Below are 18,068 nucleotides of genomic sequence, written 5' to 3'. Positions count from 1 at the left end.
GTATCCTGTTCTCAGGGTGGCCAAGCAGATGCCTATGGGAAGCCCAAAAGCAGGACATGAACCCAACAGCACTGTCCCACTTGTGATTCTCAGCAACTGGTATGCAGAGGCATACCACCTCCGATACTGGAGCTAGTGCATAGTCATCCTGGTTAATAGACTTGCTTTCCATTAAATTTGTCTAAACCACTTTAAAAGTCACTCAGATTGCTGACCAGTGCTGCATATTACATTCATGAATTCCACAACTTAACTATGGAGTTATTCCTTTTGTCTCCTCTCTATATTCCCTCGTTAAGCTTCACCACATGGCCCTGGGTTCTAGAGTCATGACTCATTTCATGCATAGTTTTCTACCTCTCTCACATTTTCTCTAAACCTCAAACCCCATAGTTGCAAGCTTTCCTCATAGGAGAGTTGCTCCAGCCCCAGGGTCATTTTCACTGCACCAAATTTGCAGAGATGATCTCAAGGGCTAAGACTCACAAAAGGGCAAACAAATCAGGACGCATGCTCAGCAACAGGTCATCTGGAGGCGACCAGTCTTGAAGGCGTTTACAAAACTCTTTACGCCGTTTCCATGGGATGCTATTGGTTCAGTGTTGCCACCAACCGCGCGGCATTGATATGCATTCACCAATGCTATATTTCACAGCGTAGTGCTATAAATGTCAATTTGGAAGCCGTGCCCACTGATTTCAACGGGACTTCATACCGGGTAAGTATGCAGAAGACCGTACCCCCACTCTCTAATAAATATGCCGGATCCTAACCACATTCTAACTCGAAGCCAGCCAGAATTTCCATCCAACCTTGCGCAGGGGTGTAGACTTAAAAGGCAATTTGGGGCGGAGAACTTCCCGATCCATCTTAACTTTCTTTCGATACAGTACTATAAAGTCCCTGCAAGGACCTGGGCGAACGAATGGAATAAAGTCGCGCGGCTAATAAGCAGCGACCCTCCTATGCGGTTGCGCTGCAAAAAGAAAGGCAAGCACAAGAGCGCAAGACTCCGCCAGAAAGTGTAAGCAGCCATGGGCCACCCTCGCTAATGCAGCGAGCTGATCGGGACCCTCTTTCAGCTGAACCGAGCTAGACACCCTAGTAGGCGTAAATGGAGATACTCACCCGGGCATTAGGGACCCTCTGATCCTCTGACTTGCTGATCAGCAGCCTGCGCCGCTTCTTCGGGCGTCGCCGCCGCCGCCTCCACACTCGCTAGCTAGCTTCAGCGAGCCACCAAATTCAAACCCAAGCAGCCTCTCGTTCCACGGCTTCTGATTGGTTGAGGGCTTCATAACGTCATAAGAGCCTCCACGCTTACGACGCGCCCTCGGATGTATTTTGGTCCAAAGGAGGACCCATCCCTCCGCCTTCAGCCGTCTCCTAAGCGAGGGCGTAATGCTGGGATTGTGGACGTTCTGCTCGGTTTGGTGGCGCGCATGGAAATAAGGGGGGCGGATATTGTCAGTGAGCGAATGAATGGAGGGCGGGACTCGCGCGAGCGGGTTGGAGGGGAGAGACGCGTATTCAAAGCAGGGGAAAGTCAGGGTTCGACTGTTTCTGTGCCGAACTGGGACGATAAGAAAGGGATACTGTCTTTGCAGGAATTGATGAGCACAAACAAGCAGGGAGGTTGCATTTTGCAGGAATAAAGCAACAGCGAGAGTTCCGTGGAGCAGCATTTCGTCGTCCCAGTTCAAGTTTCGAATAGAAAGCTGTCGCGTAGTAGTCGGCGGTCATCTTAAGACGTGAACCTGGCTTTAATTGGTTCAATCGCTGATTTTACAGCGCTATCCTAAACAGTTACGCAGTGAATCAAAAGTAAGCTCAATAGAAATGATTTTCCCCCACGCCGACGCGCGGTCAGGTTGTGCCTCTTCTAGCACAAGCGAGTGACTTGAATTTAAATTTTATTTCAGCCATGAGCTGAAATAGCTCTCAACGCCACAGAGATTAACCGTACACGCGTCTTTTTAGGTGCTCGAGCACTTGAGCCCAGCGCGCAAAGTTTCTGTGCAAGTCTTTAAAAGCGCACGTCCTTGAGGTTGTATGGCTGCAATTGCAGTGCGGAGTGAGGGGTAAATTGGACAGGAGACACCAACAGTTCGCTTGAAAGTTTTTTTTTAACTAAAAAGCAAAACTAGGAACCTGAGATTGGGAGTTAAGGAATGCTCAGGGAAGGGTTTAACTTTTTTCCAGCTCAGCTGGCTGGAAACTGACACCACCCCCAGCTGCTTTTATGCGGGACGGGCGATACTGTTTTAGACTAGAAAGACATACGCCAGCCTTTCTCAAACTGGTGCGCTGTGAGCTGGTTCGAGAAATGAGTTTTGCCGCTGAAGTACTGAATGGGATCAAGAAAAGTGAACCTCGCGATCCCTTAGTTCGTTCCATAAATTGCAGTTACTCTGAGGAGTTGTGGGTGCTTGTTAAATGTGAAATGAGAAAACAGTAATTCACACGAGAGATTTGTTTGTAGCTGTGCTCGTGCGCGTAGCTGTACAAATACTGAATGAAAAACGAGCGCCCGTTCTGGGCGGGATGTTCTACTGGCAGATGTCAGAGGAACCTGCGCGCCTTCGGGAAGATGCTTTTAAGATGTTCTTAAAATAGAGCATTTGATGAGAGTATCTGCTGCTGGCTTAAAGTTTGCGGATTGCAACAGATGTGTGTAGTAGAGAAGGACGTATGTTAATGCAAGCGGGTGAAGACGGAGCACCGCATATCCTATAGCAACTCCGTTGGGAAAACGGTCTGTTAGGATTATAGGGGCTGCGGGATGTTATGTGGCGGCCAGCCTGATCGCAAACGGGTTACCTCTTACTACGTAACAAGACACGCATCGAAGTATTGTCGCACCGCAGCATCCCTTGGAACAAACCTGCCCCTTTATCCCTAATTGATGTCTCATAAAAAGATAGCCGCGGTTCTGCCGATGGCGTCTTAATTATTTCGCTTTGGGTCTGACAACCGTGTTGCAAAAAGCGGGGATGTCCACCGGGAGGAAAGGAAATACGGGGCTTTGTGGAAAGAGGCAGGAAAAAGTCTGCGTAGAGATAATGGAGGGGGCGGTGGAAATCCCGCCAGTCTCTCTGGAGAACCTGCGCATCCCTGCAGTGCATTTGTTGAGTCAGCCCCGCCGCGTTCATCGAGGCCGATTCCGAATCCGTGCGCGCTGTGCACACGACCGCCGCCTTGCAACCCCCGAGCCCGCTTGAAATGAAGGCACTGCAGGCAGGCAATGATCGAGCAGCTTTCGAGAGGGGGGCGGGTGCCCAGTCCCGTATTTGTGGGGGGTGGGGAGAAGGAAGTGGGTGGGATGGGAGAAGCCCTGCGTAGCCCTCTCACCGCGTTGCTGCAAAGGAGGAGCGGGCTCTGAAGGCGGAACTGAAACCCGCAGCGCCTTGTTGCAGGGAGGAAGCCTTTTGGCAGCGCTCCTGGCGCTGTAGGCTGTGCGAGGAGGAGCGTGGGGGGCAGCGGCCTCGTCGAGCGCTGTGAGTAGCACGGTTCCGCCGCAGAGCGAGTGTCCCCAGGCGCCGGGACGGGGGTGGAGAGGCGAGCTGCGAGGGAGGGGAAGGCTCGTGCTGTTCTCCGGATGCACACACTTCGGAAGCCTTGTTTTTTTCCCCCTTCCTAGGTCCACAGTGGACCCCCACCTTCCGTGTCTCTCCCACCCACAAGGGAGCTCACCCGTTGCTAAGGTAATAGAGGTGGTGGTCAGACATTCCTCCTCGTCCCCACTCTCCCTCCACCTCTTGCAGTGAGTAACGTCGGACATGTACCCCCCTCCACGTGTAAGCGAATGACTCCTTGTCTGGAGCCTGCGAAGAGAGGTCGCGACATTAAACGCTCCTTTAAAAATAACGCGAGGTGTAGAAGAACGAATGATTGTGCCAACATGGCTCTTGAGGCGAGAATGAAGCACTCGCTCCCCCAGTTGCCCTCTGTTTGCGCTAGCTTTTTATGCATTGTGTGGCATTTCTTAAGTGTTAACACACACCGTTCTCAACTATGTGTGAGGTAAAGGAGGTTGGTAGTCCATCTTGAGTGGAATGAATATGAAAAAAAAAAAAACATTTACACTGTGGGTTAAAAAAGGTTAACACAATCAACTCTTGTGACAAGTAGCACAAACAACTAATAATTATTGAATAATTCCCATACACCCATACTTAAATATAACCCAGTCCTAACCAGTTGAATACATGGTATGGTGCCAGTTAACATTTGCTAGTCAAATAGCAGATTGTGATAGTTCTCTCAGTCTGTCATTTCCTGTTGTTTTGAATTTATTTTTCCACTTATCTCTGATGTCTTGTCTGTCCACTTTCTTCTTTTTCTGTTCTGCCCCTTAAGTAAAACTCAGTTTTTCAAAACCCAAATTTTCCCACTTGCTGTTTTCAAACAATCTGTGTGCCCGACAAATCTCATTTCATTTTTTGATAGAAGCTTGGTGGATCAGAAGAATGCTGTAGACGTAGTGTATCTTGACTTCAGTAAGACTTTCGACAAAGTCTCCCATGGTATTGTGCAGAAGCTGGTAAAGCGTAGGCTGTATGAAGTAACTGTTAGGTGGATTTGTAGTTGGTTGACTGAACCCAGAGAATGCTCATTAATGGTTCCTCGTCATCCTGCAAAAAAGTGCTAAGTGGAGTTCTGGAGTGTTCTGTCCTGGGTCTGTTGTTGTTCAACATCTTTATAAATGACTTGGATGAAGGAATTGAGGACATGCTCATCAAATTTGCTGATGACACCAAACTGGTAGGGTTAGCCAATGCCACAGAAGACAAAATCAGGATTCAAGATGGCCATAATAGATTGGAGAACTGGGCCAAACCTAACAAAATGAATTTCACTAGGGACATATGTAAGGTTCTGCACTTAGGCAGGAAGAACCAGCTGCGCTAATAAAACATTGCCAGTAGTATATGTGAAAAGAATCTAGGGGTCTTAGTGGACCACGAGCTTAACAAGAGTCAACAGTGATGCAGCACCAAAAAACCCTAAGGCTATTCTAGGCTGCATCAACAGAAGTATCACAACCAGGGGTATTAATAGTACCACTTTATTATGCCTTGGTCAGACCACACCTAGAATTCTGTGTTCAATTCTGGGCGCCACAATTTAAGAAGGATATTGACAAGCTGGAACGTGTGCAGAGAGGGTGACCAAGATGATCAAGGGTCTGAAAACCAAGCCTTATAAGGAATTGTTGATGAAGTTGGATACGTTTACCCTGGTACAGAGGAGACTGCTTTCACTGTTTTCTCTGACAATAGGAGCTTGCATTACATACTACTACCCCCTTGTTGGATTCAGATCTGGTTCTGACTCAAGGTTAGCCACATTTCAGTGTTTATCCTCAAATAAAGTTCAGAACCATTGTTCAGTTAGAATTCAACCTGATGTCACTTTCATTTGGAGGGCTCTCATACTCCTTAATTGTTCATGCTCCCTATATTTGTCATCCTTGCTTCTGTGCTACTCTTGGATGCCAAGGACTTTTCCTCATTGGCTGCAGGTATAGACAAAGTGAACTAATCCCCAAAGGATACTTTTATCAACCTGTGCTAGAGATTCTGTGCCAGGTCCTTCAAGTGTGTTATCTCTGCCTGCAGTGTTTTTTTAGCATCTCTTTTCTTCTGAGCTAAGTAGCCTACTGGTGATGAGCTTCCATTAGGGTATGCACACCTGATACTTCAGAGAGCAGGTTTGGAAAGCCTGGAAGCTGTTGATCAGGGGTCAGTAAGGTTTATCTAGGCTTGACTGGTCCTGCGGAGATCTCTCTGTGGGCCGGATCGCACGTGCATGGGAGCCTGCGATTTCCGGCGTCTGCGCAGACACAATTTCCGGTGCCACAGAAGCGAGTCCCTGCGCCACGCCGGTTTAGCACAGCATGTGAGCGGGCAGCTCAGTTCAGGGGCGGCTCGTGGGCCGGTCAAACGACCTCCACAGGTCACTTCTGGCCCATGGGCCTTAGGTTGCTGACCCCTGCTGTAGATGATGCTTCCTGAGCATTTTCTGTATGCACCCTGGGCTCTCCAATGTCTGCATCCTGTTCTCAGACTCCTTGTCCAAAGGCATAATATAATTCTCCAATCTACATCTTCTTGCTATGTGCCCCACAATACTATATTTTCTCCAAATAGATGTGAGCTTGTGTTCTCCATCTCACTTCCTCCTTCAGCCTCTCACAGTACCCTGGTACATGACCAAACATACAAACACACAAGCAAGCTTCCAGACAGCTCAGAGAAACAACCAGCCTTAATCCTAAAGACATAAGCTGACTCTTGTAAATATTGGCAATCGGTGCAGTTGTTTGAGCAAAGGTGTAACATTCATATGGTTGGCTGCATCACTCAGCAACCCAACTTCTGCATTAACTACAGTTTCCAGACCTTCCTTAAGAGAAGCCTCACACAGAGTGCATAATAACACAGCCCTATGATATGAATTTATCAACACAGATATCGTCCAATGAAGTAAAGCCAAGCTTTATGTGAGTTGATTTCGTCACTGATGTTCTGTGGGATTCCAGCTTATTTGCATGTATTGTCAGAGTTATACTTCTGTAAGCCTCAAAACATTTTTTCAAGTGTAAAGACCTCTGTTCAAAAGGAAGGAACCTGCTGTATTCCAGTTATAATATACTGCCTGACCTCCAGCTTTCACCAACTACAGTGGTACCTCTGGTTACGAACTTAATTCGTTCTGGAGGTCCGTTCTTAAGCTGAAACCATTCTTATCCTGAGGCGTGCTTTCACTAATGGGGCTTCCCGCTGTGTGCACACGCCTCCTGTTTGCATCCTGGGGCAAAGTTCGCAACCAGGAGCAGCTACTTCCAGGTTAGCAGAGCTCGTAACCTGAAGTGTTCGTAACCAGAAGCATTTGTAACCAGAGGTACCACTGTATATATTTTGATTCTAAGACTGCAGTCGTGTATACATACTTGAGAGTATGCTCTACTAAACTTAATGGAACTCATTTTGCCCTGCATTCTATGATCTCATAGCAGTCAGCATTGTATTGAATTGTGCTTCCGGATAGCGGGATAGCCGCTGAGGGGAAAATCCTTGCAAGCTGCAAAGAAGAAGGATACAAGAGATGCTATGAGGTCTGACACTGCTTTGACAAATGTATTGGAGAACTGGAAGGAAATTATTTCCTTGCACCTGCAGCAGAAATGTGGACAATCCACCCGTTTTCCCCAAGGCCTCTTCAGCAGTCACTGGGCTGTCATGCCATTCTCTTTTCAGCAGCCCTCTATTAGTGTGCCTGATCTCCATAGGTTCCTTGTAGCTATTCCTGCACTTTTCTTGCTACCTCCTTATTTTAACATTTTCAACAGACATTTGTTCTTTTTCCATTCAGCTTCTGTATTCTTGCACACTCTTGTGTTCCCTTGAGGGTTTTACTGTCGGGGAAGCTGTAGACTGCAATCCAACAATTCAGTCAATTTAAGCCCATTATTTATTCTAATTGTTGATATACTGCCTTTAAAAATATTTCTCTCTAAGGTGGCTCACAGAATAAAAATAACAGAAACAGTAACAAAACCACCAAACAACATTGCAAAAGCAAAAAAAAAAAGATACTCAGAAAAATCCTTGCACAATTAGAAAAGCCTTCCAAAGATTGCTTGTGATGAGAAAGAGTCGAAAGATGTAGCTGCCTAGGAAGGCAGTTGCACATTTGGAAGACCCTGCCAATGTAATCTTTACTAATGGGGGGGGGGGGCAGAAAGCAGAGGACTGCAGATGCTGATCTTGGGGCTCAGTTAGTTTAATATGGATGGACGTGGCCCTTCAGATAACCTGGTACTAGATCATTTAACGCTTTAGAGTTTGACACCAGCACTTTAAATTGAGTCTGGAAACAAATTGCAAACTGTTACTCATAATCCTCCTCCTACAAACATTTTGGCAGTCTCATTTTTCACCAGTTAGTTTCCAAACTGCGTTTAAAGGCAGCTTTGTGTAGACAGCATTATATAGTCCAGCCTAGATCTAATTAGTGCATGGATGACTGAGGCTAGCTGGGTTGTAGCTGGTGAACCATCTGAAGCTGGTTAAAGTGTTCATAGTTACTTATGTAACCTGGCCATTCAGTGATAATGTTGGATCCAGTAGGACTTTATACTTGATTCTTAAGAACATAAGAAGAGCTTGCTGGGTCTGGCCTACTCTATGAGAGTGTTAACTCCATCCAAAACAGATTGCATATCTATGTCCATATCCACAAAACTTCTAGTCACTGGATTTTCACCTGCATCTACACTAGAACTGTTCCTAGACACTGATTCAGGGTTTCCATAGTATCCCTGGGGTTGGCTGGTTGAAGCAAGAGATAAAGTTGAGTATTTTCAGTGTACTGAATGGATGATCTTTCCCAGTAGAATGATGTCAAAGTGAAATAACATGGATGACAATATAATCGGAAGGCATGGTATTGGACAGCAGTTGTCATGAGTCCCTTGGCGCTTTCAGTGTCAGACCTGGGGTGGCAGATACTGGAGAAAGACATGGAGGGAGATGACGAATGGGAGGCTAATGACGTGGCCCAGAAAAGTATCACAGCTGATTGTATTGAAAAACACAAGATAATCAATAGGATTGTGTTTCATCCTCCTGGTGCATGTTATTATTAGGGTGAACAAGGTGCTGAAATTAGGTTGAAACCAGCCTGGAATAATCAGCATCATCCTGAGTTGAGCTCCTACTACCCACTCTAAAACTTTTCCCCAAAGTGGCATGTTTTACAGTGGGCAGTATTGCTTAAATCCACCAGATTAGGATAGATTCCTCTGAGGCAAATATGCCTTAAAAAAACAAACAATAACTGCAATTCAGAGGGCATTATATTATTATTATTATTATTAGAATTTATATACTGCCCTATACCCGGAGGTCTCAGGGCGGCATCTCATCATCTGAAGCATAGCCCCCTAATAAACCCATTTAAGATGTTGCATAGATCAGCAGGCCAGGTACAGTCATACCTTGGTTCTCGAACGCCTTGTGACTCGAACGTTTTGGCTCCCGAATGCCACAAACCCAGAAGTGAGTGTTCTGGTTTGCGAATGTTCTTTGGAACCCAAAAGTCCGACACGGCTTCCACTTGAGTGCAGGAAGCTCCTGCAGCCAATCAGAAGCCATGGCTTTGTTTTCGAATGTTGAACGGACTTCCAGAATGGATTCCGTTCAAGAACGACTGTAGTAGGTTTCAAATGTTGAAGCAGACAGTTCATATTCTCAAGCTGCATAAAGACTCCCATTTCTAAAAGAACATTCATGTATTGCTACCATGATGTAGATTGAGAACAAGAATGTACAATGAAATGTTCATGTAGTACACAGGCAATGCTATGAGATTGCAAACATAGGATATGCTCCATATTTTTCTCCATGATAATGTCTGCCTTCTAGTTATAAGCTTCATCCTGGAAAGGTATTATATACTTAATAGTATTTTGCAGAGTAAATTCTTAGCTCATTTTTGCTAACACCAACTCTGAGATGGAATATAGACTAAGAGACAGTGATTTTCCCAGAGCAAGTCAGTGAACTTCATGACTGAATCAGACTGCGAAGCAGGGTTCTGTTATCCATGCATCATGTTCTGGCTACTGCTCAATACTGACCCAATTATGGTTAAATCTTTTTGAACTAGGAGCAGTTTGGGTGTCCCCAATCTACACTCTGTTCAATGAGGCATATATGTCAATATGGTTTATATGTGAATAGATCTGTGATTGAGAACAGTTGAATTTGTAACAGATGCTCAGGTTGTAAAGTTATGCTAGTGGAGTGCTTGCAAGTACTAGAGTTGGCCAAATACAATAGCATCATTAGTGGCATATGTTAAATAGCATCTTGCAACATTTACTGGCACTGAAATCTTTTTGTGCTGATTAGTAAAACAAATTACTATTGCTTTTATACAGTTCTTCTTTTAATACAAGCCATTTTAAAAATGTTAATTTTGACTTCTAATATGTTTTTCCCCCAGGTTGGCTTCTTTGTTTTATTATTTTTATACCCTGCCCTTCAATCAAACTTACCTACAATATGCACCAGCTGCTGTATTTATGCAAGACCTGCAACCGATATCCTTTTCACAGTTTAGTTAGATCAAGCCCAAATTGCTTAGGTACATGGGTAAAAACTATACACTCTTCATTAACCCGTAAATGTGAAACTGAAGAAAAATTGCATTTGCATGGTGATGAATACTTAAATGGCGGAGCAGACAATGAAGACTATCAGCAACGGCATATACCAGTTATGGTTGAGGAAGTTGTTAATTTTTTAGCACCACGTAATGGACAGGTAAGTTGAAATTTCTTTTCAAAGTAGACTGAATAATAATAAAGAATTGCAGGCTTTATTTTACAGCTAGAGTAAATTATAGATGAAATTGTTCTGTAATTTATGTCCTTGAAGATTCTCTATTGTACTGAACTGATTTGTGATTGACTCGAATGTATTTTGCTTACTACAACAATGTTGTTGTTGATAATGATGATGATCATGATAAGATAATACAGTACTTCTCTATTTCTATATGAAGCTGACTGGAGGGAAGGCCACAGGATCTAGCGTGAGATGCAAGTTAAAAGTTGTCAGAAAGTCCAACATAGAAGTCATAGAAAGGGTGAGGAAGATCAATAGGGAAACATTTCCCATGTATATTTCAGAATAGAGATCTACCAGAGCTGTCAAAACTGTGTCCATCCCATATCCAGGTTGGAAACCAGATGGACAAAGATCAAGGAAGGATTTTTAAATTCAGGAATTCCTATAGCTGTTCAGCCACCACATGTTGCACAACATTTTTCCCAAAAGAAATGTTGTATGTGAAGTTAAACCTGGCCAGGCTATCTCCGTCTAAAGTTTTAAAAAGTGGTCAGATCATCACCTATTAGTACAGGAGAAATCCTACGCTCATCAAGAGAGGCATTAATTTTTGTGTCTCACCAAGTTCTTCCTTGCTGACCTTCACCACCAGAGATGGCCAGGCTCCACATTACCTTTGGTGGATATCACAGAACACTATCTACATCCTTGAGGATGACCAGGGCATATTCCTTGAAGAACTTTTCAACAATTGATTCTGACACCTCCATATATAATGCCATCCAGTTTGGACTCCCCCCCCCCCCCCCCCGCCCAGCATTCCAGGTTCTTACAAGATCCATAAGCTTTCAGCTGGCAAACGAGACAAAAAAGAAAAGTGTGAAAGGATTTCTGAAGAAAGAGGGAGCTTGCAGTGAAGCTGAACAAACTGTGTGTTTGTCTTTAATGAGGTAGATGTGGCATAGATGGGCTTCCAAAAGGCTTTTGAACATTAAACACACACACACACACACACACACACACTGAAAAGTCCTGTGTTAATCTGTGTATTAACATACCATCTCTAACTATACACAGATAAGAAAATCTATTTCTTAAGACGTTCCCATATGAATTTTTGATTATTATTATTTTGTTGTATGTTGCATTTGATGCTACAGGTTCCGTTGAGACTTCTGAGAGCTATGACAATTCAGAATTGTGCAGCTTGTTCATTGTTCTTAATAATGAAATCCTGTGCATGCCTGCTTATAAGAAAGTCTTGGGATGCGGGTGGCTGTGGTCTAAACCACTGAGCTTCTTGGGCTTGCCGATCAGAAGTTTGGTGGTTCGAATCCACACAGTGGTGGTGAGCTCTTGTTGCTCTGTCCCAGCTTCTGCCAACCTACCCATTCGAAAGCATACTAGTGCAAATAGCTAAATAGGTACCGCTGCGGTGGAAAGGTACATGGTATTTCCATGTGCCCTGGCATTCATCACAGTGTTCCGTTGCTCCAGAAGCAGTGTAATTGTGTTGGCCACATGACCCTCAAAGCTGTCTGTAGACAAACACTGCCTCCCTTGGCTTGAAAAGCGAGGTGACTGCTGCACCCCGTTGTTGCCTCTGACTGGACTTAACCATCCAGGGGTCCTTTACCTTTTTTTACCTATAAGAAAGTAATGTTCAGTGGTACTTACTCCCAGGTAAATGTGTATAGATTTCAGGCAAAGTCAACTGCAAGTTTCAGAGTGAAAACACGAATGATTAGAAATACTTGCACCATATGGCTTTTAAATAATAATAATAACAATACGGGATTTGGGTTAGAAAAAAATCGTATTTGTTTTCACATTCACTGGTAAATGATACTGTAAGCCACAAAAGTGTGCTTCACAAAGATTTATGTGTTACTGAAGCAAAATGTGAGGCTCCATTTGGCATAGGATCATCAATGTTTTCTCCTTTAAACACCAAAACTGCAATTATTAAAAAATAACCAATATTTTATACTTTGTGTTACTCTCTTGTCTGATACTGTCTGCAGAAATTGTGATTTTATTCATATATATATATATATATATAAAATGTTAAGCTTAAAAGGATATGTGAATTTCTGGTCTGTCTAATCTGTAACTTCAAGCTTCAGCAGCCACTTTATCTACTCAGGATTCCCCTCTGGAAGAATTTTGTGGTCATTTTGTTCTATGGCTTCAGTCTCAGTGTTGGCTAGGGACGCTGCTACTTCAGAACTTTAAATGCTGTTTCATAACCATGAATGGCTGCCACTTATATGCTTCTGTAAATGATAGTATCTTCAAAGTACCTTTATTACACACCAGTGGATTTTTGTTATGCCTCTTTAGAGTACAGCTATGCAGTTACGATGATGTAGAATGAAAGCAGGTACTACTTTTTTGTATTTTTGTTTATATCCTCTTATCTTAGGGGATGACAAGTATTCTGATTCTGACATGGAGGGTAGTGTATGGGTGCCAGCCAAGTTTGTTGGGCAAAATATTGCACAAAGAGTTAATATTATTTGGCCAGTTTCTTCATTAAAGTTGAGGTCATAGGTCAGTAATCAAGGCCAAAACTTGCTTGCCTTATTATGGTTGCTTATAAAATGTAGGCTGCTTCTGTGATAGACAGAAACTACATTTCCCAATTCCTTCCATCTCTTGACCTACTCTAATGCACTTTTAGCACATTGTTCCTTTTGCAGGCTTGACGGCACAAATTGTAACTATCTCATAGGTACTGAATATATTTGACAAAATATGTATCATAGCAGAAAATGAAGAAAGAGCATACTGGTTTGTTTGGGTGATGGGATCAGAGCTCTTTGAAATAGGTTTGAACTCTTTGCTCTTGCCTGTGGGAAAACTTTCACTTAATGTAAGGGATTGGATTTCCAGGCAAACTCTTAAGTATCTACCCATTGCTTTAGAACCCTTTCCTCCCAAATCCCTTTTGTGCAGTATTCTCTGAAGTACATTGTATGAATGAGTCACTCCCTTTTTAGTTCATTTTCTTCTCAATGGAACGCCTACTGCAGTAAGCCTGCTGAAACATACTTCCTGTAAAACTTGCTATATTAACTATTATTTTAGGGTATTTTTGTTCTAGTTCCCCAAAGGTTCTGTGCTAGTATGTACAGAGCTGTAGTGAATAATACAAAAGGTCAAATCAACACAACCTTTTTATAGGCATATCTGGTTGTGGAGCCAAAACCACCCATAATACTTCATACCTCGACTAGTGCCTGTCCCTCATCTTCTGTGAGTTGTAGGGTCCTGTAGCTAAATGGCTGGAGGACATTTATTTTTCTTCTTGTTCTTTTTTTTTGTGCTTGCGATAACAGCCAGCAATGGGCAAAGCAAATAAGTGTGGGAGGGCTGCAAAATAATAGATGAAGTGTAGGCGTGCTGGAGCTGAGAAGGGACTGGCAGCATTGGTCTTAAAATGTACAGGCTGTACAATGAGATGCCCACATTGATGCCTCTTAACCATTGTTTATTTCAGCCTCCGTGTTGATGTTAAGTGTATCTAGTTTCTCTGGGAGCCGGGGGCCAAAATATGCATGGCACTAAATCACATGCAGCTTTTCCTGGACTTTTGTTTCCTCCTACAAAATGAAGTAGCAGTCCTCCATGGAAGAAGACCAGAGCTGGAGGCATCTTAAACCTTTCTCCTAATGGCTCTTTTTTTTGGTTAGAAATTGTTCCCGCTCCAGAACTGCTTTCCACTGTGCCAGAGAAAAAACGCAGGTAACTTCATACACCCCTTCGTGGGAAGGAAGGTAGATAGCTTACGAGAGAAGAATTCTTAGTATAAAAGGCTTCGGAGGAGAAAGGTAGCCTTTTCCCATAGGTCTTCCATGAATGTTGGTGCTGCATTTTGTAAAATAAAAAATGGTGAGGGGGAACTATGTGAAATCTGTTTTCGTAAAATTCTCTTGTGTCATAATTTTGAATTTAAGGTGCAATGGCTTGTGCAGAGTAGTGGGAGCAGCTGTCAATTTTAGGTCTTCTTGGCCATCTAAAACATTTATTTTGGTTGCTTTGACATTGGTTGACCAACAGTTCACCATCATCAGGTTTCCTGAGAACTAAATCCCATTGAGTGTGATGGGGCTCGCATCCAGATAAGTGTGCATAAATAAGATTGCAGCATGATATAATAAGCCATGCCATAACTGCTTTGTGATGTTACCGTTTCAGCTAAATATTAAAGGCAACTTGGGTTGCAATCCTATACTCGCTTGGAGCTTGCTTTTGAGTAGACATGTATCAGATTGTGCTGTTGCTAACTCCTACAGGTTCTGCCTGAATTGAAGTGATTTGTATAGGTTATTTTAAAAAGTGGCAAAAGCTGCCTCTGCTTAAACTACTTATTGCAAGCCAGCAAATAAGGATGATTGGCCATAATTCAAAGATAAGCATTTTTAGTCCCATTGATTTCAGTGGGAGACAGTTGAGCAGATTTCTCTCTGAAATCTGGGACTTAAAGTGGGACTTTCTTGATAGGACATTTAGGTATACATTCCATCCCTATGGTTCATGGCCTCACCATCCAGGCACATCATATTATCTGTTATGTATCTGTGAAGCTTGCATCTCAGCCTCCAAATAGGGGACAATATATGAGGATAAAATGAGGATAATATATTTCCTCACACCTTATTACCTCAGAAATTCTGGTCTCCTTAACTGAAGTATGAAGTTTTGATATGCTGTGCGGAAATAGCTGCTTCTGCAAATAAATCAGCAGGCTTAGGATATGCAGCCGTAAGAAGGAATTTTCAGGGATCATTTCAGTTTATCTTTTACTATAGCATATGTACACATGGTGATATGCTGGGATTTATTTGCTATACCTAGTATAAAATGCTTCAGAAGCATAACTGCTCAATACAGTCCTTTTGTTATGAAGACATGAATGTAGTTGCAACATTTTATAGAATAAAATGTCTTGGCCCTGAACCTGTGATGTGCCTGCCAAGATTGGGTTGGTGGGCAGGCATCTACTGTAGCTTTAAGTGCGAAAACCAACGGTTGCATCTAGCAACTTAGCTTTCATGTGAATTTTTTCCTCCCTTGCTCTTGCCTACCAGGCAACGAGTTCAGCTTTTCTGATAGCACCAATAATCAGTGAGATAAAACAGGAGACTGGAAGGCTTCACAAATGCAATGGCCTGCGCAGAGCCTTCTGCTGTTCTTGGTGTTCCTTGGAGTGTTGTGAATTTTTGCACAAATTAAAAGATAGCAGCACCATTGTTTTAGGGTGTTGGCTTTATTGCAAATGTGGTTCACAAAGTGTGCTCCCAAATACCAACAAGTGGCAAAAAAAGCCTGATAAAATATTAAAATTATTCTTTGATGGATCTGTGCAGGTGTTCACTTACATTGCAGTGTGCAAAATGAGTTCAGCTTGATACACAGAAGTTTTGAGCCGTTTGAGCTACGCAGATCCTGCTATAGCGTTTCATAACCTGTCTAGACTTTGTACTTGTACTTTGGTTCTCAGCAGTTAGACCTTCTTGGTACCATCGTCATTGCAGTTCCCACCAACTCTCTTCCTATGTACATTTCTACTGAAGGAGAACCTGTAGCGTCTACCAAGAAAGAAAACAGCAAGGCACTTGGTCTGCCCACTGAGAGCCGTGCTGTGTATGCACTTGATCTCATTTTCCTGTGATACTAAGTTAGCTTGCTGCTATCACTATATATCACGTAACAAATGATAGTATTTCAGGAGCCTATTTAAGGCACTATGTTATAATAAAAAAGATGCAGTGCTGTGGGATGACTCAGCTCGTAAATGACGCTGTGTACGCTTTCCCTCTGTGCTACAGCATTAGTCTTAGCACTTCTTTGGCAAAACTACTCACAAGAAAGTAATCTTAAGTCTTTTGAATGAGACACTGGTCCCAGAAGTAGTGATAGGAATAAGTGGTTCTATACTCTTCCCAGGATTGGCTAGCTTTATAAATATTTGAGGACCAGTTTACACACAGTGATTTAGATGTTCAGTTTTCTATCGCACCAGATAGTCCTAGGAGAACATTAACACTTTGTGCCATGAAAGTTAGTGACACAAATGCTACTGAAACCATCCGTATTGTAAAAAAATGCTGGAATTAAAGTTGTCCCAGGGACAGGCAATTTTTTAACCATACATGACTTCACTGGAAGCTAATTCTGAGCTGGAAGAGTGGTAGTTATGCATATAGAATCAGGACAATGTTTCCCAATATTTGTTCAATCATGTTTTTACATGTTTCTTATTTCTCGGTATTCTTCTGCATAGTTTTAAATCAATATATGAAATTTCAGGAGTCAAATAATGATTGGGCTTAAGAACTGTGACATGAAAAACCAGATAAAATTCTGGTATCTTCTTATGTAGCTTCTACTTTTGTGTGAATAGACTGTACCTGAAATAATTGATAAACAGAATGTGTTTATTTGACTTGTGAATTAATACAACAAAAACAGCAGTTTTAAAACATTATATACTAAAGTGCTGTTTTGAGATAACAGTAGTTATTGTGGCATAACTATTATTTGGGCATAAGCCATTTCATATGAGAGACAAAGTTATTAAATCCAACAAGTAATGTATAATTTAAAGTTCATAAGATGCATCTTTTTATAATTTTTCCATTCATAAAATAATTATTTTTTTTAATTCTGATTGATGCAGTGAATATTCATTATCAGTATATATCTGTACCTTTCAAAGTTGGTTAATAATATGACACCTCCCCACCATTCGCCACATTTTTATATCTGGAGGGAGTAGCAAATTCAGAAGAAAAAAGCAATCTTGTTATGAAAATCATCTTAGCACAATCAAGTTTATGTAGAATATTATGGTAGAGTGCATCATACTTATAATGCAACACAAGTGTTAGATTTAGGCTGCAGACCTATAAACGCTTAACTGAAAGTAAATTTTATTAAACTATGGGATGTTTACATTTGAGTAAGCCTGCTTAGGAAAGTGTTATCGGTCACATGAACAATTTAGGCTGCAATCTAACACTGCTTAACTGAGAGAGAGCCCCACTGAATTCAATATGACTTACAATCATAGAAACATAGAATCATTGCTTCTGAATAGACCTGGTTCGGATTGGGCAGTTGAAGTTTAAGGATAGGGATGTAATTATAGTTCTGTATGGAGGAAGGAAATCTATTTCTCAATTGGCATATGCGCTTGACTCATGTATGTATCAGAAAAGTTACCCTTTAATTAGCACTTGGTAAAAATACATATTTTAAAAAAGTCAAACAATTACCAACTGCTTAAAATTTTCAGGTCTGGAAAGCATCTTGACAATTTCACAGGGGAATTACGTTGAGGAAATAATATCAGTAGGTACATGGACGGTTGATTGTGGTCCTTTCTGTTGAACCAGAAATGTCATGTGTTAGTATCTTCAACAATTTAATTCTCACATTTGAGCATATGAGGAACAATGAGCATTTGCCTCTGCAGAAGATTCATTTAACTTCTATTTCTATTAATATGATTGCACCAATCATCTAGCATGATTCATAGCAGCTCTTTATTGCTATTAGTACTCTTACTGTAAAATTTAAACAGTGTAAATGTGTTTCTCGTCTCCTAAACGCCTCTGATACAGGAAATGATGTAAATATGCAATGTAGAAAAAGACAAAAGACGATTACCAGATTGTTCTAATTTTTCCAAGTATACTT

The 18,068-nt window shown here is 42.2% G+C and overlaps 2 protein-coding genes across 8 annotated transcripts in view; one reads left to right on the top strand and one right to left on the bottom strand.

Moving 5' to 3' along the window:
- Positions 1 to 1,274, bottom strand: part of KIF18A (kinesin family member 18A) — a 37,672-nt gene extending 36,398 nt beyond the window's left edge. The window contains exon 1 of one of the 5 annotated variants that reach the window (XR_014508720.1): positions 1,129 to 1,242. The gene's annotated coding sequence lies outside the window, so the exon portion shown is untranslated. Of the gene's footprint in view, positions 1 to 366; positions 438 to 1,128 lie in introns of those variants that run through there. The other 4 variants (XM_083430204.1, XM_083430205.1, XM_083430207.1 and 1 more) reach the window with 4 other exon arrangements.
- A 2,091-nt stretch (positions 1,275 to 3,365) lies between these two features.
- METTL15 (methyltransferase 15, mitochondrial 12S rRNA N4-cytidine) overlaps positions 3,366 to 18,068 on the top strand; it is an 84,584-nt gene continuing 69,881 nt past the window's right edge. The window contains exons 1-3 of one of the 3 annotated variants that reach the window (XM_083436393.1): positions 3,366 to 3,497; positions 10,015 to 10,334; positions 10,576 to 10,659. In XM_083436393.1, the coding sequence (XP_083292519.1) occupies positions 10,074 to 10,334; positions 10,576 to 10,659 (345 nt within the window). In that variant the 5' untranslated portion in view covers positions 3,366 to 3,497; positions 10,015 to 10,073. The other 2 variants (XM_083436394.1, XM_083436395.1) reach the window with 2 other exon arrangements.

This window comes from Podarcis tiliguerta (assembly GCF_965153285.1).
Source record: "Podarcis tiliguerta genome assembly, chromosome: 1".
NCBI lineage: Eukaryota > Metazoa > Chordata > Lepidosauria > Squamata > Lacertidae > Podarcis > Podarcis tiliguerta.
Note: the sequence above shows the minus strand (reverse complement) of the source record. Positions and strands in the feature narration are given on the sequence as shown.